This window comes from Rhinatrema bivittatum, chromosome 3 (genome assembly GCF_901001135.1).
Source record: "Rhinatrema bivittatum chromosome 3, aRhiBiv1.1, whole genome shotgun sequence".
NCBI classification, from domain to species: domain Eukaryota; kingdom Metazoa; phylum Chordata; class Amphibia; order Gymnophiona; family Rhinatrematidae; genus Rhinatrema; species Rhinatrema bivittatum.
Window position 1 is genome coordinate 39890185 of NC_042617.1, and position 26267 is coordinate 39916451.

Genomic DNA, 26267 nt, shown 5'->3' on the forward strand with positions numbered 1-26267 from the left:
GCAGCTACTTTTCGCTTGCAAAGACGATGCTGCGCTTCCTCCCTCCTGAACTTGCAGTGCACCACGACGTTGAGACTTGACTGTGCAGCCACTGTTTTCTTCCTCATTCAGCCAGCTAGCCAGCCAGCATGCTCCCCCCCCCTTCAGGATTGTTTACCCATAATCTCCTCTCTCTTTCAAATTTGTGCACCCCTGGCCTAGCCTTATTTTTCTCCCATCCACTCACCAATTCAAATTACAACTAATGCACAGTACCTGGTCCTGCTTCCCTGATTTACATACTGAGGACCAGATTTTAGAAGGCAGAGCAAATAGCAACCTTGGTGGGGGAGGGGGGCCTCAGATCTTCTCTTCCCACCCCCCATCGAAGGTATAGGGAACCTGGACCTCTCCCACCCAGATCCTTCCCTCAACTCAAGAGTTCTGGCACCGATCGCAGAAGCAGCTCCTTAAAAACGGTTCAGCTTGGGGCCCAGGCACCTCATGCGCACAGAACTAGCACAGGTTTCCTGTTACCATAGAAACCCATGAAGGAGGAAGGTTTAGGACAATGCTGGGCCTATAAGCCTATGAGGGCGCCCAGGCCCCGTGCTAAATGTTTTCAAGGCACTGCTTCTGCAGCCAGTGCAGTGACAGAAGCAAGCCCAGACAGAAGCAAGGCAGTGGTGATACTCCAGCCCCTATGAAACGTTGGCACCCAAGGCAGCCTCCTATGCCTGACTCCTGGCTGGAATATATTATTATGGAATTAGAACACCCATCTGTATTTTCTTTTGTACAGAATACATATAGGTCTTCAGTACTACATATTTGCAGATGTCGTACAATTTCCGTTTCCCTGTGATGCTGAGGGTTCTCTTTTCAAAGTTAAGTAAACAACACAGATGTTGTAAAATCAACTCTCCTTGAATTTAGAGAGTTAAAGGTCCAGAAACATCTTTTCTATCAACTTTTCTTTTGCAAGGGTTTGAGATTCTAGTTGTGCATCAGGCTAGAAACTGAGGTGTTCAGATTTCTCTTTCCAGTCTCATATCAGATTGTTTAGATCAAAAATCTTTTTTGGAAATTACGTTCGTTAAGACGACCGAAGCCCAGTAAAGATGACTGTTTCCCAGGCTCCAGTGTTATTCTCCTCTGGATTACTGCAATTGACTGTACTTCTGCTCCCCTCATTGTATTTTGAAGGCCCTGCGAATAAATCCAGAATCCTGGATTTCGAGATATGACTATAATTTTCTGGTGCCAAAACCCCTGCGTTGCTTACCTGTAGATTTCAGAGTACAATACAAGATCCTCACTAGCATCCTTTTTTGTATCAACTCATTACTGACAAGCCAGTGACCAGTGAGAAGTTTTCGATCGGAAGGCCAGCGCCTTCCCAATACTCCAAGTCATCAGACTAGCAGAGTCACACGACCGTACTGTTTTCAGATGCTGGAGCAATCTTATGGAATAAGTTACCGCCAGTGCTGCGCAGGCACTCGTGCAGCAAGTCATTCAAGAAACATTTACCTGCACAGGCTTTTAAATTTAAGGTGTAGGAAACATCTGAAGGGGGAGCAAACCACTGATTAAGTTTAATATGGCGAGGAGGTGGTGATTTAGAGCAGGCAGAAAAGCAAGTTTGTTTACAGTATTTCCGTAGATAGCAGGATGAATTAGCCATGCTGTCTGGGAGCATCTTGCAACCAGTCAGTAGGCGGAAGTTTCTCAGTTAGTACAGAGTTTTGAACTCTGTATGGCTGCGCGGTGAGCTGTGCGGTAAGCTTCCCGCACGATTGCCTTGTTACCTCAGCTTCTTGTAGCCAAGCGAGATGTACGTGGAAATGTTTTTTGGTAGAATCTGTAGACTGTCTAGGGAGATGGGAAGGGATCGCATGGCTAATTCATCCTGCTATCTACGGAAATACTGTTTATGGTAAGCAAACTTGCTTTTTCCCGTCGACAGCAGGGCTGAATTAGCCATGCTGTCTGGGAGTCCCAAGCTCCCAGGTTGTGTCCATATAGTAAGTTTTTATGATTTGAGGACACTACCCTTCACTAAAGGTAGACAGTCTTATTCTGTGTTCAGGGTTGACAGAACTGCCGAACCCAGAGCTGCATCAGAAGATGTTTGCTGTCCGATACAGTAGTGAGATGTGAAAGGATGAAGAGAAGACCAAGTTGCTGCTTTGCAGATGTCGAGTAGCGGAACTTTCCTTAAATGCGCAACAGATGCTGCTGTTGCTCGTATCTGGTGCGCTTTTGGTTTGTTGCTCAAAACAACAGAACGTTTATTGTAGCAGAATTCAATGCACTGGGATAGCCAATTAGCAATGGTTCTTTTGGAGAGAGGCTGGTTTGGATTATAAGGGTTAAAGAGAGGAACAATTGAAATGGTCTTCCTTGAGATTGAGTCCTTTGTTTGTAATAAGCTAACGCTCTTTTACAGTCTAAAGAGTGCAGAAGCTTGTCTCTGTCATTATGATGAGGTTTAGGTTTGAAGATTGGCAATGTAATTGACTGGTTTATGTGGAAAGCTGATACTACTTTAGGAAGGAAAGTAGGATAAGGCCGAAGAGTGACCTTATCATGGTAAAATTCTAAATAAGGAGAATAGTGAACCAAGGCGTGTAGTTCACTTACTCTCCGTGCTGATGTGACGGCCACTAGAAATACCATTTTCCATGTGAGGTATTTAATGTGGCATGAATCTAATGGCTCGAAAGGAGACAACATTAACTGTTCAAGGACTATATTGAGATTCCATGGTATAGGTGGCTTTGACACCGGTGGCCGTAGACGTAACATGCCCCGCATGAATCTGGAGATCAGCGGATGGTTGGAAATGGGAAGTCCGTTATGAGAGTGGTGGAAAGCTGCAATAGCGCTAACATGCACACGAACGGAAGCCAATGCTAGACCAGCAAGGTAGAGTGTATGGAGATACTCTAGAAGTTGCGTGGCTGTTGATGAGAACGGATCTAGTTGTCGCGGTTTGCACCATTCCGTGTAACGATGCCATTTTCCTGCATAGTTACGTCATCCACATTGCATCCACATTGCATCTCATTGCATCCAGGTTTCCTGGATGCAATGAGAATGTCTTCAAGTTGAGATGGCAGACCCAGATGGCTTAATAAATGGCTTTCAACCTCCAAGCTGTCAGGTGGAGGGAACAATGCATTGGATGAAGGAGGGACCCCCCTTCCTGAGTTAACAGACATGGATGGTTCTCTAGTGGAATTGGTGGGTGAATGGAGAGCCGCATGAGATATGGATACCAGGGCTGCCTTGGCCATGCTGGAGCTATGAGGATCATATCTGCTGTGTCTCGGATGCATTTCTGAATTGTCCTTGATATTAACTGAATGAGAGGGTAAGCATAGAGCAAGCCCTCCAACCATGGTATGAGAAAGGCATCCGGAGCATGACTAAGTTTGCTCGGGTAAATGGAGCAAAATGCTTGTGTTTGATGGTTGCTCTCTGTGGCAAAGAGATCTATTATTGGGTTGCCCCAGCATTGAAAAATCCTTGTTGCTACTTCTGGATTCAAAGTCCATTCATGTGGATGAAATATTCTGCTGAGGCGATCCGCCATGATGTTGTCTAAACCCGGAAGGTAAGTGGCTTGCATTGAAACGTTGTTTGCTATTGCCCACGTCAGTATTCGCAGTGTTTCCTGACAGAAGATCCATGAACCTGACCCTCCTTCTTTGTTTATGTAGAATATGACAACTTGGTTGTCTGTGTATACCATGAGATGCTTGCCCTGAACTTGAGGGGAGAAGGTTTGAAGCGCTTTCCAGATGGCTCGAAGTTCCAGGAGGTTGATCTGTTGTGTGCTCTCTTGAGGAGACCAGAGACCTTGAGTCTTTAGATTGCTCGGATGGGCTCCCAGCCCCTCCTGGATGCATCCGTTGTGAGCGTAAGTTGATGGGAAGCTGACCGGAAAGGTGCTCCTAAGGTCAGGTTGTTGGTGTATTTCCACCATTGAATGTCGACGCGCATTTGAGTCGTAAGTTGTATCTTGGTTGAGAGGGGTTGAAAGTATTGAGACCATTGATTCTTTAGTCCCCATTGTAGGCGGCGCATGGGTAGTCTGGTGTAGGGAACTACATGGATAGCTGCTACCATGTGACCCACTAAATGGAGGACTTAACATGCCGAAATATATGATCGGTTGCATAGACGTCGAGCTAGTGAGGATAGCGTTTGAATCCCGTCCTGCGGAAGGTACGCTCTCTGTTGTGTTGTATCAATGAACGCTCCAATGAACTGTAGTGTTTGGGTCGGTTGCAAGTTGGACTTCTCGTAATTTATTATGAAGCCCAATGTCTGAAGGCAATTGATTGTTTGGAACATGTGATTCCGTAGAGTAGCCTGATCCGAGGCTACTAAAAGCCAGTCGTCAAGATAGGGGAATATCTGGATCAACAGTTGTCTGAGGTGAGCCACCACCACCGTTAAACATTTTGTGAACACTCTTGGGGCCAAAGATAAGCCAAAGGGTAGAACTTTGTATTGATAGTGGCTGTTCTGAGCTTGAAAGCAAAGGTATTGCCAGGAAGAAAGGTGCATGGGTATATGGGAGTATGCATCTTTCAAGTCTATGGAACATAGCCAGTCGTTGGGCTCTAGGAGGGAAAGAATATTCTTTAGAGACGTCATCTTGAATTTTTCTTTCTGAATGTGTTTGTTGAGATTCCGTAGGTCTAAGATGGGTCGAAGACCTCCGAACCTTTTTGGGATGGGGAAATAATGGGAGTAGAATCCCCGATTTTTCTGTGATATTGGAATTCTTTGAATGGATTTTTGGTTTTGTAGATTTTGTAACTGTTCCTGAAGATACGGTGAGTGGGTTGATGTATTCTGGGGGGTGGGAATATGAGGGAGGCATGGGAGTGTTACAAAATTTATCTGGTTGCCTTCCCTTATGATGTTCAGCACCCAAGAATCTGAGGTACTTGCCTCCCAATTGGCATAGAATAGCCAGAGGCGACCTCCTATGTATGGTGGTAGAGGTGGCTCGGGATAGCTCAAAAAGATGGAGTCTGTTTTTGAGGGGGTGCTGGTGCTGGCTTTTGAGGTTGTTGTTGATGAGGTCATCCACGGGATTGATGAGTCTTAGATTGGTATCTCTGGTGGGAATAATGTTGCGTTCGACAGGTATTGTATGGTTTAAAGCAGGGGTGGGCAAGTCCGGTCCTCAAGGGCTGCAAACCAGTCGGATTTTCAGGATACCCCTAATGAATATGCATGAAATAGATTTGCATACATCTGAGGCAGTGTGTATGCAGGTCTCTCTCATGCATATTCATTAAGGATATCCTGAAAACCCGACTGGTTTGCAACCCTCGAGGACCGGAATTGCCCACCCCTGGTTTAAAGGGTGCCCTTGAGTAGGATTTCTTCCTGAATGAAGGGTAAAATTTTCTGGACGAGGTATGTGGGTCCGTTGAAGTGAGTGACAGTACCGCGGCACTCTGTTCTTTAAGAAGGGTAACGGTTTCCACAAACTTCTCACCAAAAAGATTGTCTCCTAGACATGGTATGTCCGTTAACTTATCGTGGACGTCCTCTCTTATAGCGCTCGCTCTCAACCATGCCATTCGTCTTGCTGCTATAGCTGTAGCCGAAGATCTTGCGGAAGACTCAAACGACTCATACACAGACCGAAGTAGATGACGGAGTCCTTCTTCCATGTCTATAAATGACTGTGGAAGAGTATTATCAGAGGCTAAACATATGGGACGTAATCTCTGAAGACATTCAAATAAATACTGGATTACGTAAAACTGATAGTGTTGAATTTTTGTTGCTAGCATAGACGAATGGTATACTTTACGGCCGAAGTCATCCATGGACTTATGGTCCTTCCCTGTGGTGAATTGGCATGAAGTTTTGACCTTTTCGCCTTTGATAGTGCAAATTCCACTACTATTGAGTTGTGTGGCAATTGTGTGACATCGTAAATTGTTGAATTACGCATACGGTACTTGAAGTCCGTTTTCCTTGATGGTGGTGGTAAAAGGTTTCTCCCATAATTTACGAAGGACTGTATCCAGTACTATATGTGGTGGTAGAGCTGTTGGCTCTGGAGGCATTTCGAATATTTTCAGTATTCCAAGAACCTCCATCCTAAGATCAGGAATCTTTCCTGTCTATATTTAAAAGAGAGCCTACTTTTCTTGATGAACTTTGCGTAGGACAAGTCTTCGGGAGGGGAATAAGGTTTCGGGAGTCCTTCTGGAGGGTCAGATGGAAAACCTGTAGATGAACCAGGGGATGATGGCCATGGTGAGTCTGGCGAGTCCGGTCGATCAGCAATTGGAGATGGTGCTGATGGCTGGGAGGGAAGGCGTGGAGTTGGCGAAGGCTGAGAAGGCACAAGCGAAGGCTGAGGATGTACCGTGTTGAGATCTTGAAGAAAAGTATTTAATGCCTGCGAAATCTGTAACATCGCTTTAGATGCGAGAGGTTGTGCAGCTCCTGAAAAAGGAGCTGGTCCTGAAGGCATTGCTGCTATGAGCGAGTCTTGAGGAGGGAATTGTGGTCTACTAAGGGAAGACCCATGAGAATCAGAATCTTTGCTAGAGGTGTCGGAGTCATGGATAGAGACTAGTTCCAGATGCTGGTCAGAATCTGTGTCACTAGGTTTTGAAGATGTTAAATGTTTCGTTTTTTGTGATTTTTTTAAGACATTCCTGACTTAGCAGTATAGGCTGCATCAAGGCTGGTGTCCTGTGCTTCGGAATTCGAGGTTGACTTGATAGCTTCGCACGTTTTAAGCCATGATGCTCTGCTGCGTCGCGTGGCATAGATGCTGTACAGCCTAAAAAAAATGAAGAAAAAACAAATTTAAGAAAAAACAAATTTGAGAAAAAATCCCTTCAGAGACTAGGAGGAAAAAAACCCACGTGCAGACTTGCTCGCGGAAAAAAAAAAGAGATTGAGGTAACAAGGCAATCACGCAGGAAGCTCACGGCGCAGCTGTACAGATTTCAAAACTCTGTACTAACTGAGAAAACTCCGCCTACTGACCAGTCGCGAGATGCTCCCAGACAGCAAGCCTAATTCATCCTGCTATCGACGGGAAAAACCCAGTGTCTCATGGGTTTTGCATGTAATACATTTTACTGTAATTTAATATTTTTCATGAATGAACTTTTGGAAGCCGCTTAGGTCACTGGATAATGCGGCCTGCAAATCTTTAAAATAAAATAAATATGTCCTATATTCCCATTCCTCCCTTTTATTTTCTAGGTCCCGTAGTTTCCTGCCACTCCTTTTTGCTCACAGTACCAAGTACAGTTGGATTCTACTAGGTTGCAGCACCAAGAGACATCATCGACAGTGAAGAACGCTGCCAGCCAAGGACGGTCACCGCAATGCTTGGACCAGGCCAGGCAGGTTAGAACAAAGGCTCAGGGAATTTTAGCCCAAAAGAGACGAGTGCTGATTGGAAGCCCAGATAGGAGCTGCCCGACCCCACCCCCCCCCCCCCCCGACTACCCAAATCTTTTCTTTATTTTACTACTTACCCACAAGTCCATAGCGGCATCAAGTTACATGTTTCTCGGATCCCGACGCGCACTCGTGTGCGACGCTGACTTAATGGCGCTGTCCCGGCCCACCACTTTTAGCAAAAATCTTTCCACGCGTGTACTGGGAGATGCACGCGTGGCTGCAGGGCCTCAAAATCCATGCAGCCCAGTCATGTGCTTATCGCCTGGATCTGCTGCACGTAGGGCTTTAAGATTTGCCCTCTAATCTTTACGTGGGCACACTGCAAAGTCTATCACAAAGGTAGGAGGTAGAAATGGGCAGGATAGAAGCCATCCAAAGATTAGCATGCAGAGAAGGACTGCTAATGGTATCCTTTATTATTATCATTACTTTAAGATTTAGCTTGCGCCTTTTCACTGGTAGCTCCTGATGAACTACATTCAGGTACTTAGGTGTTCCCCGGTCCCCATATTGCTTACAATCTAACAGGCTGATGCAATAATCTGGGCATTAAACTGTGCTCTGGTTTTCAAGCACAATTTTAATGCCCAGATTAAAATGGTTTTTTTTAATTCCCCATACAGTAAACTAATGATATGCTAATACATCGGGAGTTTTTTTTTTTTAAAAAGCACGTTCTGGGTAAAATGTGCGTTCAGCACAGGCCTGACGCACATTTTAACTTGGAAAGCTGAGGTGTGGCGGAGGCATCCCTGACGGGCCACACCACTTACCAGAATAAGTACAGACTTAACTGGCTATCAGGTGCAGTTCACTGCTAGTTAGCCGGATAAATACTTACCTGGCTACCTAGCAGTGAACTGCGCCAGATAGCCAGTACTTATCCGGATCAGTGTTCTGGACTCTTTTTTCCCCCCTCCCCTTTTTTAGGGGTTTTAAATGCCAGCACAGTAGTGCTAGAAAGTTAACTCCAGCTCTGACCTGGGATTAAATTTCCAGCGCTAAGAAAGGTGCACTAGCTAAATGCAGTCTCTATGCATCAAGGAGCACTGCTTAATGCCCTCATGTGCATGAGATTTCCATGTGAGGGCACTGGGCAGTCCTCTCATTTAGGGATGCACATTTTCTATGTGCAAAACTCCTGACTAAGAACATAAGAAATTGCCATACAGGGTCAGACCAAGGGTCCATCAAGCACAGCATCCTGTTTCCAACAGAGGCCAATCCAGGATACAAGTACCTGGCAAGTATCCAAACACTAAGAAGATCCCATGCAACTGATGCCAGTAATAGCAGAGGCTAATCCCTAAGTCAACTTGATTAATAGCAGTTAATGGACTTCTCCTCCAAGAACTTATCCAAACCTTTTTTAAACCCAGCTACAATAACCACATCCTCTGGCAACAAATTTCAGAGCTTAATTGCACATTGAGTGCTACTTGATAACTTCATGGAGTGCCCCCTGGTCCTTCTATTATCCGAAAGAGTAAATAACCGATTCACTTCTACCCGTTCTAGACCTCTCATGATTTTAAACATCTCTATCATATCCCCCCTCAGTCGTCTCTTCTCCAAGCTGAAAAGTCCTAACCTCTTTTTCCTTTCCTCATAGAGGAGCTGTTCCAGACCCTTTATCATTTTGGTTGCCCTTCTCTGTACCTTCTCCATCGCAATTATATCTTTTTTTAGATGTGGCGACCAAAATTGTATACAGTACTCAAGGTGCAGTCTCACCATGGATCAATACAGAGGCATTATGACATTTTTTTTGTTTTATTCACCATTCCCTTCCTAAGAATTCCTAACAATCTGTTTGCTTTTTTGACTGCCACAGCACACTGAGCCAATGATTTCAATGTATTATCTACTATGATGCCTAGATCTTTTTCCTGGGTGGTAACTCCTAATATAGAGCCTAACATCATGGGGTTTATTTTTCCCCATATGCATCACCTTGCACTTGTCCGCATTAAATTTCATCTGCCATCTGGATGCCCAATCTTCCAGTCTCGCTTGTCCTCCTGCAATTTATCACAATCCACTTGTGATTTAATTACTCTGAATAATTTTGTGTCATTTATAAATATATTGAAAAGCAAGGGTCCCAGTACAGATCCCTGAGGCACTCCACTGTCCACTCCCATCCACTGAGAAAATTGTCCATTTAATCCTACTCTCTGTTTCCTGTCTTTTAGCCAGTTTGCAATCCACGAAAGGACAACACCACCTATCCCATGACTTTTTACTTTTCCTAGAAGCCTCTCATGAGGAACTTTGTCAAACGCCTTCTGAAAATCTGAATCAGCAGTAAGTTTTGCGCACAGAAAATGTAGGCTGAAGTGCAGGCAGCAAGATGAATTTGGCTGAACGCACCTTTCTGCATCAGCCTGTAAGCTTGTGCCTGAAGCAATAGAGGACGAAGTGACTTGCCCAAGGTCAGAAGAGACATCAGTAGGATTTGAACCCTGCTGTCCCTGGTGCTCAACCTGCTGCACTAACCACTAGGGTACTCCTACTCTCCAAGATTTAAACCTGCCAGATGTCAATTGGTGTATGCCATTGCTAAGATCAACTAGAAACAGAATATTGACATCCTTATAAGATAACTAGCTGAGGAACTCTATTTCCAGTGAGGCAGACAAGGCTGCGCTGCAGGAGGAGGAGGACCGATTGTGGCTTTTACGAGAATTGCAAAGTTCCTCTATTTTCCAGGCCTTTGAATTTTGGGTATGCGAGGACATCCATCCACAACTGTAACAACTGTCTTGTTTGTGGGTCTGGTCCCAGGCAATGGCATCAGAGCTCATGTCCATCCTAATGGACATTTTTCTACCATATATACAATCTTTAAACCCATCGATTGTGACTTTTTTATTGCCAGACATTCTGTGGAAAAGACTTTTTTTTTTTTTTTTTTTAAAGGTAGCACTGAAAAGCTGTTTGGGAGCTACTGAAGCAGCAAGACAAATTTTTAGACAGAAGTTTAAAGTTATTCACAGAAAAAACAGAGTGAGAAAGATGTACAATTTTATGCAGGTGCTCAGATGAAAAAAGACTGAAGAGACTAACAAGGCAGAGCCCGTGGGAATTCCCGCACATGCTCAGTAGAGCAAAAGCTCTGCTAACTAAGAGAGACAGAAATCCATTCTGTGCCACCAGATATCATCAACCGTATGTAATGGTTAGTTCAGCCCTGCATATCAACAGAAATATTTTTTGCTCTGTGATGGATTTCAGAGAAAACAAGAATCTGATTTATCAAATAATTTCACCAATAGAAAAAAAAAACCTTTAAAGAAATACATCTCCAAAATTCTTTCTAAGTTTTCCTTCTCCACTCCCTGTGGGTCTGCCTTCCCACCAAACTTGGAAATCAGCATTGCTAAGGCAAAAGGCTAGTGACCGTACAATCAGTGTTTTGCTTAATCCCTGGGGGTGCCTGAAGCTCATCCTTCCTTCACAATGCATGTTTTAAAACCAAATTTCACTAGACTCAAATGCCTCAGGCCAGAACAAGTAACTGCTTGCTGAGTATACATGCTCCATGTCTGAAAAAAACTGACAGAGAAAGAAAACAGCAGTGAAACACAACTTCAGTATGTATGGCCTAATTTCTCAATGCCTGTTTTTGTTCACGTCCCCCAAGGGACAATCCTGATTTAAGCTTGCCTTGTCCATTAACATGCGATATACATTACCGTAGAAGGCCAAAGCAGACAACATGTACTAACAAGATAGTTTGCTTTTTATGAGCCACACATTGAAAAAAGCATCGCAAAGGAAATGGTGGTGGTGGTGGTGATGATTATGTGACATTCTGCAGCTTCTCCTACAGACGCAAAGAATATAGCTTAAACCATGCAATGTTTTCTATCAAATCTATACTTTATGGTTCAAAAGTATTTTGGTGGGATACAAGAAGCCAGGTGCTTCATACAGTAATGCGGAGTAACATTTATTAAAGCCTAGGGGCGAAACAGTTTCAGTTCCATAAACTCATCAAAACACTGGTTCTCATCTGTACTTTAATCATTTTGCTGTAAAATCTCTTTGGAGAACCTGACTTCCTGTCCTGTATCAAGGTGGTTTCTTTCTGTGTCGCCTACAGTACCTGGATGTAAACCAATGTGATATCTCAGATCGAATGTCGGTATATAAAAAATAATATATAAATAAATACTAGCTGTATCCACAATCCTTTCCATGCTTCAAGGTATTTGGGCTAGCTTCCAGAGAGTCCAATTCTGAAGAAAATACTATTTCAAAATAGTTTCCAATAAAGGGATTTAAAACACGAAAGCCATGGCCTTCAACCCATACGAACATCAAATCCTGTACATCCAGCTTGGTAAGGTCTCTCAGCTAAAACAAGAGCATCAGCTCAGGTCATCCTTTGGGGGCGCAGGGGCCACATCGATCTAAATCCATGCACCACCTCCAGCCGTATAAACCTTCATGTTCACTTGTTTGCACCCGCTCAAAATCATTGCAAGGGCATATTTTCAGCACTGTGCACCACGTTTACCGATCTTCATGTAACCTGCCAATTTGGAATTTCAAAAAGTGCCACAATTTTATTCAGTTGCTCTCAAATAAGTCAACTGTAACGAAAGCCTAGAATGCTCAAAAATATCCATACCCGCTTTACAAAGTTATCTGAACCACAACAGTTAAGCCAAGTAAAGGGCACTTCAATTAGAAGCACATGCTTAATACAAGCAGAGTCCTATGCTTTACAGTCAACAAAGTTCTTAATGGCCAGTGCTCACTAATGAACGTATCTAGTGCTCTGGCAAGAGAGGAAAGAACTCAGACTTCTAGAAAAACAAAACACAGCAAGGGGCCACATGATTTCGACCATACAAATTTAGTGGCCTATGCAATAAAGTGTGCTCAGCCTAGCACAAGGGTTTACACGTGTTTGGGCGTGCGTTTTGGACATATTTGACTAGTGCCCGATGCAATGAGGAGATTAGCGCGTCCATCGGCGCCCAAACAAATGCGTACCCGATGGCGCCCATCAGATGTAAACTGCCTGTACATAAAGCCATTAGATATTACACGCCAATGCAGTAAAGCGCTGGGCGCCTAACGCACACTTTTTATCGCAGTAAATTTGCCAGCCTCGGAGGTGGAGTCTGCAAGAGCTCATGAAAAACATTAAAAATAGGTCCTCTGTGTTGTGATAAGTGGGTTTTCCTTCTTAGTATTGTTGTGACACTTTAATTTAGTGCTTGCGGTGGAGAAAAATAAATGTACAATTTGACTTGGTTAAAAGAAACTCCACTTTTCTTATGGCCACACGATGTCCATAGCAAGGGGCACCTAATATTTTGCTGAAGTTGCTGAAGTGAATTAGAACAAAAAAAAGAAGCGAGATGAAAACGAACGCACGTATTACGCGCCTGATGCTATAAACTATTGAGCACTACAGATGCAAAATTTTCCTTTAGTGCACCCTTTCTACTGCTGCCTCATTTAAATATTGCATTGGGCACCCAGGGTATGTTCCTGCGCGCATGCTAAGACAACGAGCGTTCGACACTAGCGCCCATTTTCAGTGCATGTTTTACTGCATCGGTACCATATTGTAGAAGCTTTTGCCCAACTAGTAATGTTAATTAATAATAACTCAGCAATCAAGCTTGGCATGCTCACTGGAATAGGGTATATAATACCCTGGCTTGGTTTTGCTACGGTTCTAAAACCAATTGTTTTCCTCCCATTGTTTAAAAACAAAGTAAGTAGGCCACTTATCGATTCCTACTTGGCTGAAAAATGCTATTTTGAGAAAGCTGTTACTTGAAAGCTGAAGGGCTCACAAAGTTTAACCCAGAAAATTTTAGTTTATTTTACAGAAAAATGCATGCTCGTATATTGGACACATGGGGAGACACAAAAAGAGACTGAATTCGCCCAAATTTGAAATTTGTGAGCAATAACCAATCATTAAGACTTCAACCCTAGCTACTGGGTAGTACACCTAGGGTCGAAGCCTTGAAGACTGATGCTATTACTCACTCATTCCAAACTAATTCAACCCTTTTTTGTAGTTTATTTTAGAATCATCATCATTATGCAGCACCCACTAAAGAACAAAAATGAATGCACGATCTACCAACCACCGGTTTTATTTTTGCAGACAGGTTCTTCTTTCAAGCTCCTCGATTCCAGATACTGGAGTAAGCCAGGTCCTGTCCAACAAGGCCACATGGACCTTGAAGGCTGGTTGTGTAGATTAAGGAGCTTGGTGATAAGGCCTGATGGGCGCTGAGGGTGTGGGTACTGGACTGGGGACCTTGTATGGTCATCTATCCAAACCAGTGGAGAACTTATGAAGAAGCAAACAAAAGCTGACTGGCAAAAGCAGCGACATCTTCTACAGAGCCAACCTTCTACAGCTAAGAGATATGCCTGCAGTGGACAGGGAGAACTGGACAGACTGGATGAGCCAATTGATCTTTTTCTACCATTAGCTACTATGTGGGGCCAGCCAGAGACTCAATAGACTATGCATTGCAGTGCTGCTATGGGATGTTTTTATATTACATAGTACATACTGCTCGTCATATTTTATGCATTTTTTATTGTGAACTGCATTAAAGTATCAATATTGCAGTACATACATTTTTAAATAAATACATGACAAAACCCCCCCAACCCTTTGAAAATAAGACACTGGACTTGTATCTTTGAACCCACTGCGTCTCTTGCAGGCGCTAAGTGCTCCACATTCTGGTAGAAGTCATCTTTTTCCCTTTTCAATTACTGCTCAGCCAGAACAGGAATATGCAGCTCAGGTTTCATTCTGCCTGCTCACATCATCGTTAGTCAACGGCATCCAACTCTGTCTGATGAGCTCATGGACAGAGGGAACTTGTCTGCGATCCAATTTTACTGAGCAACAACTGAAGTTTAAAAAAAAAAAAAAGATCCTAACCAGACAACCGAGAGCAGATGTAACCCCCATAACTGTAAACCAAACGTCTAATCCATATGGAAGCCTTTAATGTGAAAGCCGTGCAACTCAGATTTAAATATATAAGGCAAAAAACATAAAGCAGCAATCAACTCTCAGTGCAATAAAGACCAAGGAATCTGAGCATGGAATGCTTTTGCTACAGCCTGTTCTACAAGACCATTCTTTTTGATGAGAGGGGAGAATTCTGGACATAAGGCAATAACCAGACGCGCACATGTTCTGACCGAAAACTTAAAAACTATTTCCTGTTTAACTATAGCAACAACAAAAAAACAATTATGCTCGTGTGAACAACTAGTGTGTTGTATTCAATACCTTTTGAGCGCACAGCGCCATATAAATGAATACAAACCCCCAAAAATCAGGAAGTCTGAGTTGTGTTTGTAAGCAGGCTCAAGGAATGCACTCCTGGTCAGACCCAAGCATAAATATTGCAGTTGTACCTTCTGTCCTTTCCCCCTCCCCGATCTCTCTCTCCTCGCCCCTTACTGACCTGCTATCTTTGTCGGAATCTAGCCAGCACTAAATAATTCATACAAAGCACTCTACTGAGCAGAGCGAGACCTGCTGTTAAAGGGAAAGAATGCGCCTGAACTGCAAAGCCATTAGAAGTCAACGGCAGTAAGGCTCCTACTTCACCACTGCATTCAAGAGTATTCAATGAGCTAAGTTTGAAAAAAAAATACTGATATTTGCTGTCAAGACATCTATACAATGAGAGAAAACTCTAGCAGCCCTTTCTAATTTTATGAAGCGTGAAAGAACATGATCAGTTGGCATCACTTTTTATTCCCCATCCTCAAGGAAATATACATTGGAAAAGTCATTTCTCAGGGGGGGAATGTTCTCTAGGCTCAGTTGGGAGTCATACAGAAGAACAGAGAGGTACCAGAAAACCACCAAGGATTCCAGGCTCATTTTCATTAAGCGTTCTCTTGGCACATGCAAATGTAGACAGCTTTCCTAAAGTACTACACACGGACAGCAACACACGGTTCCCTTTGTTGATGATGGGGGACAACATTTTCAGGCAAGGGAAAAGGCTATGCTTGTTCTAAGGAAGGAGATATTACAAGCTAAGGCCCACCACAAAAGTTAGGTTCCAATTACTCCCCTCTTTTCCAACTGAATTGGCATCCATTGACTGCCATTACACCGCAGGAATAAAAGGAAGACACCACATTAACCCTCCTCTTCCTGACCTCCAACTTCTCAACTGCGGGTGCACTGAAATGTCCTCTCTGTATGGCTCATACAATACAACTAAAGCATAGAACTATGACAGGAAAAGACTATTTATGAAATATGAAAGGAGGAAAAGATGCAATAAAATGGCAGCTCCCATCAACCACAAATTTCACACAATGGAAAACAGAAAGAAAAGTCAATCCATGACACCTAACCTTGCGACGAAGGGTGGAAAGTTTGCAAATGGCTCCCAGTGGATAGAGAAACAGGATGCCAAAACTTCTTTTCATTTATCAATAGCTACTCCAGAAGGCAAACAAAAATAAAGACTTACCTTTTGTAGACTGGTTGGATTTAGTTGCGTTTTGTCTATTATTTTCACAGCAACCTGAAAATATAAAGGTATTCCCATCACTAATTCTGTTCCAGTGAACTAATAGGAGGTTTTTATGAAAAACAAAATGCAACACAGATCTTTTCAAAATATACAATACCAAAAATTTAAGAATAGCTTGTTTAAATTTAAAATCTAAATAAAATTGAGGAAGAGATGCAAGAAAGCATGCTTTTTCATGAGTTAGCAAAAATATTCTTTACATTCAAGGCGTAGTCGACAAATTTTGACGTGATCTGTTCACCCATACTATCAGTCCAAATACAAATAAGCATTCACAAGAGCAAATGAAAGAAAGATAAATCCATCATCATGGACTCAGAAGCTAAAATATAGTCTGAACTTAGGGATATGCATTTGAGAGAAATTAAATAAGAAATCACAATGAAATTTCCTATTTCATTTCAGGTCGTAATCAAAAAAAAAAAAAAAAAAAGTCACCCATCAGGCCTAGACCCACGGCTGTCGCCTCACCTAGGGAATAGGACAAGATCCAAATCAGGGCCCATGGCCTATGTTCGAGCAAAACGCCAGAACCTCGGCAGAGGCTTGGGCCTCATCTGGGGGGGGGGGGGGGGGGGGACAGATCGAAGTAAATCCCTAGATCTGAAAAGGTTCCCCAGGGTCAGGAAATTTCCTGGCTCCCATGTACCTTCTCTGTTGGGGATCCGACATCGTAACCAGACCCAGGTCTGACACCTGGGCTCAGCCTGGAGGTCAAGTCACTACACCTCAGCCTACGCCATGGCCCAAGCCCAGATCCAATGTTGGTAGCAGTCTGGAATACTGCTGTACACCAAAATGAAATACACCAAAATAGTGCCCTCCACTGAGGAGGATGTGCTGGAATTAATTTACTCTGGCATGTCCCCAGCAGACACCAACATTTGAAGAAAGAAGAAAGATACAGGAGAGAACCAACAAGGCCTGGGCTCCGGCCTTCGAGCCTGGGCCTGACCCAAGACCCAAGCGTCGGGACCGGGCCTGGGTTGAGATCCAGGCATCAGAACCCAGTCTCAAGGCTGGGTCCCGGCATCAGGCTCGGCCAAGGCGTTGGGACAGGGCCTGTAGGCCAGGCCACGGCATTGGACCTGGACTCGGACCAAGGCCTAGGTGTCGGAACCCAGCATCAGACCTGGGCTTGGGTCAAGGCCCAGGCATCGGGACCAGACCCGGACCATGGCCTAAGCTGAGGCCCTGGCATCTGGCCTAGTCCCCAGCATTGGGACCAAGCTTCCAAGCCTGGGTTTTGCGTCGAGCCTAGGCAGAGGTCACGGCGGCCTACTGTGGCCTAGGCCTTGTCTGCGGATCCTGGCCCCGGCATTTTCCCATGTGGGATGGAAGGGTGGTGAGGACGGGAGACCTTGGACGACCAAGTTCTTTTTTATTTGTTTTTAATGCTGCTTTTCTTTTTTTTTTTTTTTTTTTTTTTTAACTAAAAAAATAAAATAAACATTAAAACGAAATTCATGGAAATCTCCCCCTCCCCCAAAACAAAAAACAAAACAATTTGTACCCCCTAACTGCACCCAGAAGAAAAGCCAATTCCAAAAGCCTTTGGCATAAAATCTTACCTCCCTGCCAGTGAGAACGTGTCGCGCCAGTTTCACTTTGGCAAAATTTCCTTTCCCTATCGTTTTCAGCAAGCGATAGTTTCCAATGTGAGGCTGTTCATCTGTTGTGGAAGCAATAGAGTTCCGACATCTTGGGAGGCTTTGCCGACTGCTCGATTTGGAGGGCTGAATGTGTGGTTCTGGGTACCCATCCACGGATGTATGCTGGAGGAAAGGGAAAAAAAAAGGCAGATACCTTGAAAATATACTGATGGCTAGATAAGATTAATGTAAAAAGACCCTCAAAATAAGCTGCTACTCTTAACTAAAAATTAAATGAGCACATCACAGCTTTCAGTTTTAGCCAAATTAACATTGACTAGCAAAATTATATCCCTGAACAGAATATATTTTCTAACAAAGCAGTTTATTTCCGAAACAGAGCCAAAAATGGATTGCAAATTCACATTAGAACATGAGCCATTAAACCAGGCCCAATGAGCAGTTGGATTCAGCAAGTATTAAGTGACAACATAAGCCTGCAGAATTTTGCTGTTACTACTACAGCAATCAGAAATACATCTAGCAAGATAGATATTAGGATACCAATAAGGAGGTGGAACTTCCTGCCATCACACATGGCAGCCACACAGCACTCATCAGAATTCGCTTTTCATTATATCAGCTGTGGTGGCCCAACACCGATCAAAAGGTCCACCAGAACTCTACGTTTGGAGGCCAAGGCTGATAAAAGTTAGCACACTGCATTTGCATAAACAGACCACATACCCCTGTTAGTGCTGGTACCATTGGCAGGAGCTAAGAAAACGTTCATACAACTTTTTAAAAGCGTGTGTGTGTGGAGGGGGTGCTAGAAGGAGGTTTGAAATAAACCAAAAGCATTTACAAGTTGTTTCCTCCATAGTTTTTGCAACAGAGCATATCAGGAACTTTTCTCTCTCCCCCATTAGCTCTCTGACCAGGGAGTCCTATTCCCTCTACCTGAAGACCCTGACAGATAATGCATGATATCAGTCTCTCTAACAGAAACCAGAACGGCAAGACCGCAACTAGAAGCTGAGAAGCAGACTAATCGTGGTGGTAATATTTTGTTTTTAAAAAGAAAGAGTGCTGGGCATTTACGTGCAGAAGTGCATTTGACTGCTGGAAGTAACCTCTGCTTTTTGGGCCGGCAGGATCCAGGCATGTGGCAGAGAACATTCAAATCATCACTGAGAGAATCCTGAATTAGGACTTGCAAATAACTCTGCAAACTCTCCAAGTTTCTTTTCTATATTCTTACATTGCGTAGGTCGCACCTCTTTCTACTGTAAGCACCACAGAGTGTTTTTTATGCTTAGGAAAGCGAGACAGGATGGAAGCGATCCAGAGAAAGGTGACCAAATGGTGTGGAGTCTGCACCTAGAGAGTCAGAAGATAAGACTGAAGGGTCTGAATATGTATATGCTGGAGAAGACGAGAGATGGGGAAGATAGGATACAGACTTTTTAATACCTAAAAGGTATTAACAAGGCACAGGAATCCAATCTTTTTCGGTGGAAAGAAAACTGTAGAACAAGGGGTCATAATATGAAGCTCCAAGGGGGTCGGGATCAGGAACTTTCTTCTTGGAAAGGGTGGTGGATGCATGGAATGCCCTCCTGGAAGAGGTAGTGAGAACAAGGATGTTAATGGAATTCAAAAGTGCATGGGGTAAGCACAGAGGATTCCTAGTTGCTAAATGGAGACGAAGAAACGGGTAACCCATATTGACTGGAATAACCTGCACAGAGCAACAATTACCCTAAGAATAAAATGCAAACAAAAGTTTGCTGGGCATGCTGGTTAGACCACTTGGATCTTTCTCCCATCAGTTCCCATGTTACTAAGACACATCATTGACAAGATATACACACTGAAGGTGGGGAGGATAAATAACTGAACAATATAAACGATGCATGAGAGGAAAAATCTAGAACAACATGCTCAGGTATGATACTGAAGAGGAGAGACTCAAGAGTGACGTAAGGCAGCATGTCTTCACGGAAGAATTAATGATTCAAGAAACAACTTGCTAATTGAGGTGGTAGAGCAAAAAATAGCATTACGGGACAAACAGAAGATCCCTAGTTATAGGGAACTGAGGGTTATGTCAGAGATCAAGCAGGCTCTGCAGTACTGAACAGGAAAGAGATGGATAAACTGGGTTAGCCTGGCAGATGTTATCCATAATCATTCTCTGTTTTGCTCTCTCTGTCCAGAATGAGTACTTCCACAACATATCTATGCAAAATTCAATTAAAAGTCTATTAGCTAATACTGTATAATAACCATGTCCAATTCTTCACCCATCATTACTAAAAGGTTATTTTTGTAAATAAATCTCCCATAACAATTATGTAATTGATATAATAACCTAGTAATCTTTAAATAAATTAAGGAGGGTTAGTCCAGATTGGTGTGAGAATGAATGTAAGTGAATAACAGAAAAGCAGGATTCCTCTTCTATAATATTCCTGTCTCAGTCTGCATCCGTAGCTGGAACAAGTCCTCAGGTGCTGCAAGCAAGTTGGGTTTCCAAGATATCCAACTGAATACTGTACCAGCTCCACACCATGCAAATACATCTCCCGCATATTCAATGTGGATACCCTGAAAAGTCAACCGGCTAGAGGGCGAAAGATCCATCATCACAGACTGCAGAAGCCATTTTCCAAACAACGCATCAGCTAACGACATGCCCTTTCGGGAGCACTTTATAATGAAGAGAAAGACTCCAGAGTTGCTGCTTGCAGATCATTTCTCTTGAAGCTTCTACAATTTATACAAGAATGGCAGGTACTGAATAAACTCTTACAAACTTTGGTGGCTGGGGGTTTTTTTAGCAGCCTGAAATCCCTCAAACAGTTTTCAACCCCCCTCATAATCCTAGGTGTTGATCGGTTTTATTGTCTGCACTTTATAATGCAAAAAAAAAAAGTCAGATTTACAGAACAGACAAATCTTGTCCAAGCAATATTTCTAAAATTATTATTTCTTCTCCTTCTATTAGGATGTGGACACAAGGCAAATGAGAAAACTAACTTTCAAACTAACTAACTTTCAAACTAACTTTCGAAAGAAAGCTATGTGGAATTAAGGGTCAAGCACGTTGTAGGTGAAGTCCAATAAAAAGTAACTTTAATACATCTGCGATGACCTGTCGAGAGTTTGCCTCTCTCTATCAGCTTGTCACAGTTGTATTAACGTTATTTGACCCTTAATTCCACACATCCAAATGAACTAACACGGTAACCACAATTCTTTGAGAAAGAAAACTGGTAATAGTTCTCTAAAACATTATCTTGGAAAAACCATACCAGCAGGCAGTGAGGACAAAGCTTTTAATTTACACTTTGAACTAAAAGGAAGGCCATAATGAGCTCAGCTCATGTACAGAACAGATAATCAATGGCTCTTTCAAACAATTTAGAAATACATTTAAGCTCTAGTCTAGTGAAGAAGGTTTAACATTGGGATGTAACAATTTTGCACTGAATGTGTATAGCAGAGGCTCCCGACCAGCAAGCCATGGGGAACCTTAGGTGTGCCAGCAAATCTGCAGCTGCCTGGTAGAGAAAAGATGGAAGTGGGCCACAGCTGCCACTAGCAGTGGCAAACTCATCCCCCTCTTCTCCCACGGTGCAATGCCCTCTCATCAGCAGAAAGAGTCCAGGAGCAGCATCTTTCACTTTTTTGCCACCTCCTCCCTTCACTAACGTTTCTCTGAAGCCAGCACCACACAGCAAGGGCGACACTCACTAGACCACAGCGCCCCGCGCGTTTAAGATTTCACGGGAAAGCTGGCAGAAGAGGAGGCAGCGGCAACAGCAGCAGCAGGTAAGAGACACTTGTCACTCAATTACTACTGCCTGCCAGATGCAACCCCCAGGAAGGGATGGGAGAGAAGGAAATGGTGTGCCACGACAACGTGAACCCAGCGCAGTGCGCGCCAACGCACGAAAAGATTGGGAACCACTCGTCTAGATGGGCAATTTTTTTTTACTGTTTTTGTCAAAGTAACTGCAGCCTGTATCATCATAGCATTGAGTTTCAGCCCAGGTCCAGACCTTAAAATACAAAATCTAACACTGCTTTTCACTAAAATGTTTTGCATTTTAACATCTTACCTTGGTACCAATGAGCACATGTCCTCCAAACAAAACATCCTAATTATTTCATGCAAAACCAGCATTTAGTCTCTTGCTTCACGTAATCAGTTTTGTATAAGATCTTTTAATTAAGCCTAGAGAGATGGGATCAGAACATGGAACCAGATCTTGAGATGATGTGTGTCTTTGAATAATGTAAATGTCAGATTCTACTCCCAATCACTATTATTTCTGTTAAGCATAGGTCTTAGCCAATATGGTGCTATTAAAATTACTCCTGTTGAATATCAGCTCATTTTCTACAACTCACTAGTATCATTACCCTCAGAGGTAACAGACCCAGAGCACCTGTTGAAACTGCTAAATATTCATTGCACCTGCTGAAATAATGCACTTTCCTGTTCTACCTTGACAGTATGTGATCCATGACTAGAAATCCTCCGTTAATAAATCAAATCAAACTTCCCTCAGCTCCCATTCTCCTGGCTTGAATGGGAACCTTCTTAATCAGCCTGCTTATGCATTCAGGTGTTGGGCTATGTACACAACTAGCAGCCTTGACAGCTACTTCTTCGAGTGACATTTTCCCCTGCAACGTATTCCTTGAAATCAAGAAAGTGTTTAACGCAGGTTTCATTTAAATGCAGATTCTTCTCAGAGATGCATCAAAGACTGTCAAGTCTTACAATCTCATATAGCCCCCCCCCTACCCTGTCAGACTCACATACAAATCCACTCCAGAGAACTGCTAACTTCCAGTCTCAGTAAAACTGAATTGAAAGACTTCATTCTGAAACCGGAAATGTCCTGATGTGCAGCCTAGACAGAGTGCCATGCTCCATCTCAGAACTCACAATCCCTAGAACGTAAAAGGTACCGGCTTGCAAGTACAAGAGTTACCAACTTCCTGGTCTTCTCCAAGTACTGAAGAACTCGGCTCCCTGATTACACACACATCTTGTGGCTTGAATTAGGCATCACCTTTTCTACTTTACTAGTCATATGCAATCCAGCGAAGAAATTGTTTCTTGCCAATATAAATTGCTCAAAAGATGGCAGCGCAGAAGAGCCCAAGCCACACAGCAGCTTCTCAATACAGCTTACAGGGAGGAACTGGATATCTCAAAGGATTGCTTCAGGAAAGACTCAATCTTCCTAGCCACATAAGCACTAAGAGCTGTGCCCAATACCACCGGACCTGTGGGGTTTTTTTCGGGTTTCCATTGAGACTAGGGCATCATCAGATGAGAAAGCCTCATTTGACTTCCTTTCCCATAGTCTTCTCCACCTTAAGGGTTGTATTGGGTGTCTCCCACTCAGCCAAGACCATGTTCCTTACTGGCCAGTGGAAGGGAAAAGCTTTCGAGAGCTTACATATAAACACCACAATGATTAGCCTTCCCCTGCCTGATCCTCCAATCTTCTCAACAATGTCAGGACTTACCAAACTCTTTCTTAGAAGGACCAATGAGAAATCTTCTCCTTCCATAGAAAGAATCTCCCCTTCGTCCACCTCTTTGTCCTCTGTGACACCAATATCTTTCTCCTCCTTCAAACTGATCTAAGCAGAATTCCAAGGAATTCTCTTCTTTCCACACCAACTCCTAATCTCAGCTGGGTTTCTTGAGAGTGGAATCCGGGAGGAGGGAAAAGGCATAGCCTTGAAGATGCCTCATGGACCTGGTTCATCATAAGAAAAAAATCTGGGGTGAAAAATGGGGAAGGAAACCAGCCCCAAAGAGATGGGTACCCTGTGGAACAGAAGAAAGCTCCTGGAAGGAGTGAGAAAGCCTGACAGGAACAGCTTGAGAAGTCAAGTTCAGTGGAGCACTGAGGTCCCAAAATATCAGCCTCTTCCGCCACTGAAGATTCAGGCACAGCCGTTGGGCCCACCTCCGCTTCTGACATTTGGTCCCTGGATTCAGGCACAAAGTCCCATGGGGGTAATATCTCCCTATTTCCATTCCATGCCTGTACCAACTCAGAGACCCTTAGGTCCATGAAGCTGCTATTTCTTCCATCACACATACACAAATAAAAATGTCAGCCATGCTGCACCGACGCTGGCTCCCAAAGTCTGCAGAACCCCTGCCCTGCTCAGACTCCTTGCCATACCTTGGAGATGAGGGGTACACAACACTGACAGCTGAGACAGGGTCCTTTACCGCTGCAGCCATCAGAAATCCCAGATGCTGAGAGTGGTGTCGAGAGGCTACAGCCACAGGCTCTCTTGTATTTTTGGCTGCTACTTCCTCTCCGGTATGCCAAAGTAAAACCCAGCCTGCAAGAGTGGTACTTGTGGAAGTAAACTGCAAGCACCAGCCTGCCACATAGTAGGATGAAGTGTTTCTGGCACATACTCTTATTGCAGGAGAATGAGAGGAACCCTACCCTAAAGAGCAGGCCCCACCTGGGCAGGGAGGACCAGTCACCTTCTGACTGTCACTTGATGGAAGCCCTGGACCCAATCTCCAACTTTACCAGTGACAATAAACCAAAAGGCCTTCACACTAAGAGTCCACAGAAGCTTCAGTCTGCAGCAGCACCGTTTCAGACACATACCATATGCTGGAGACAGAGAAATGCCAAGAGGGTTTCTGGCTGCACCAATCCTTATGTATGGAGTGATATCAATGGAAGACAGTCTTGTGTCTCCGTCTGCCAGCAGTACTGCACATATCCATACATATGGACTGGTCTGGCAGGACAATGAGGACAGTGCTGACTAAAGTATGGTGCCACCTACATCATAGAACCTTTTAACACCTGCGTCCATAAGACTGCCTTGACAGCCCTTGAAGTTGGACACTGCTTCCATGGGGATAATAGAACACAGACAGTTCAGAGACTACATCTAGCTTAAGAGTTAGCATCCAATTTTTCCATCCTGTCACTAGGCATTTTAGGCCAGTACATAAGAACATAAAAAAATGCCATACTGGGTCAGACCAAGGGTCCATCAAGCCCAGCATCCTGTTTCCAACAGTGGCCAATCCAGGCCATAAGAACCTGGCAAGTACCCAAAAACTAAGTCTATTCCATGTTACCGTTGCTAATGGCAGTGGCTATTCTCTAAGTGAACTTAATAGCAGGTAATGGACTTCTCCTCCAAGAACTTATCCAATCCTTTTTTAAACACAGCTATACTAACTGCACTAACCACATCCTCTGGCAACAAATTCCAGAGTTTAATTGTGCGTTGAGTAAAAAAGAACTTTCTCCGATTAGTTTTAAATGTGCCCCATGCTAACTTCATGGAGTGCCCCCTAGTCTTTCTACTATCCGAAAGAGTAAATAACCGATTCACATCTACCCGTTCTAGACCTCTCATGATTTTAAACATCTCTATTATATCCCCCCTCAGTCATCTCTTCTCCAAGCTGAAAAGTCCTAACCTCTTTAGCCTTTCCTCATAGGGGAGTTGTTCCATTCCCCTTATCATTTTGGTAGCCCTTCTCTGTACCTTCTCCATCACAATTATATCTTTTTTGATATGCGGCGACCAGAATTGTACACAGTATTCAAGGTGCGGTCTCACCATGGAGCGATACAGAGGCATTATGACATTTTCCGTTTTATTCACCATTCCCTTTCTAATAATTCCCATCATTCTGTTTGCTTTTTTGACTGCCACAGCACACTGAACCGACGATTTCAATGTGTTATCCACTATGACACCTAGATCTCTTTCTTGGGTTGTAGCACCTAATATGGAACCTAACATTGTGTAATTATAGCATGGGTTATTTTTCCCTATATGCATCACCTTGCACTTATCCACATTAAATTTCATCTGCCATTTGGATGCCCAATCTTCCAGTCTCACAAGGTCTTCCTGCAATTTATCACAATCTGCTTGTGATTTAACTACTCTGAACAATTTTGTGTCATCTGCAAATTTGATTATCTCACTCGTCGTATTTCTTTCTAGATCATTTATAAATATATTGAAAAGTAAGGGTCCCAATACAGATCCCTGAGGCACTCCACTGTCCACTCCCTTCCACTGAGAAAACTGTCCATTTAATCCTACTGTTTCCTATCTTTTAGCCAGTTTGCAATCCATGAAAGGACATCGCCACCTATCCCATGACTTTTTACTTTTCCTAGAAGCCTCTCATGAGGAACTTTGTCAAACGCCTTCTGAAAATCCAAGTATACTATATCTACAGGTTCACCTTTATCCACATGTTTATTAACTCCTTCAAAAAAGTGAAGTAGATTTGTGAGGCAAGACTTGCCCTGGGTAAAGCCATGCTGACTTTGTTCCATTAAACCATGTCTTTCTATATGTTCTGTGATTTTGATGTTTAGAACACTTTCCACTATTTTTCCTGGCACTGAAGTCAGGCTAACTGGTCTGCAGTTTCCCCGATCGCCCCTGGAGCCCTTTTTAAATATTGGGGTTACATTTGCTATCCTCCAGTCTTCAGGTACAATGGATGATTTTAATGATAAGTTACAAATTTTTACTAATAGGTCTGAAATTTCATTTTTTAGTTCCTTCAGAACTCTGGGGTGTATACCATCCGGTCCAGGTGATTTACTAC

General features: G+C 43.4%; 1 protein-coding gene across 4 annotated transcripts in view; it reads right to left on the reverse strand.

Annotated features, from left to right (window-relative positions):
- The window catches only part of MARK1 (microtubule affinity regulating kinase 1), a 387182-nt gene that overhangs the window by 249758 nt on the left and 111157 nt on the right, over nt 1-26267 (reverse strand). For all 4 annotated transcript variants that reach the window (XM_029593165.1, XM_029593162.1, XM_029593164.1 and 1 more), the window contains exons 2-3: nt 17588-17791; nt 15954-16007 (exon numbers count right to left, since the gene is read on the reverse strand). In XM_029593165.1, coding sequence (XP_029449025.1) covers nt 15954-16007; nt 17588-17791 — 258 coding nt within the window. The remainder of the gene's footprint in view (nt 1-15953; nt 16008-17587; nt 17792-26267) is intronic.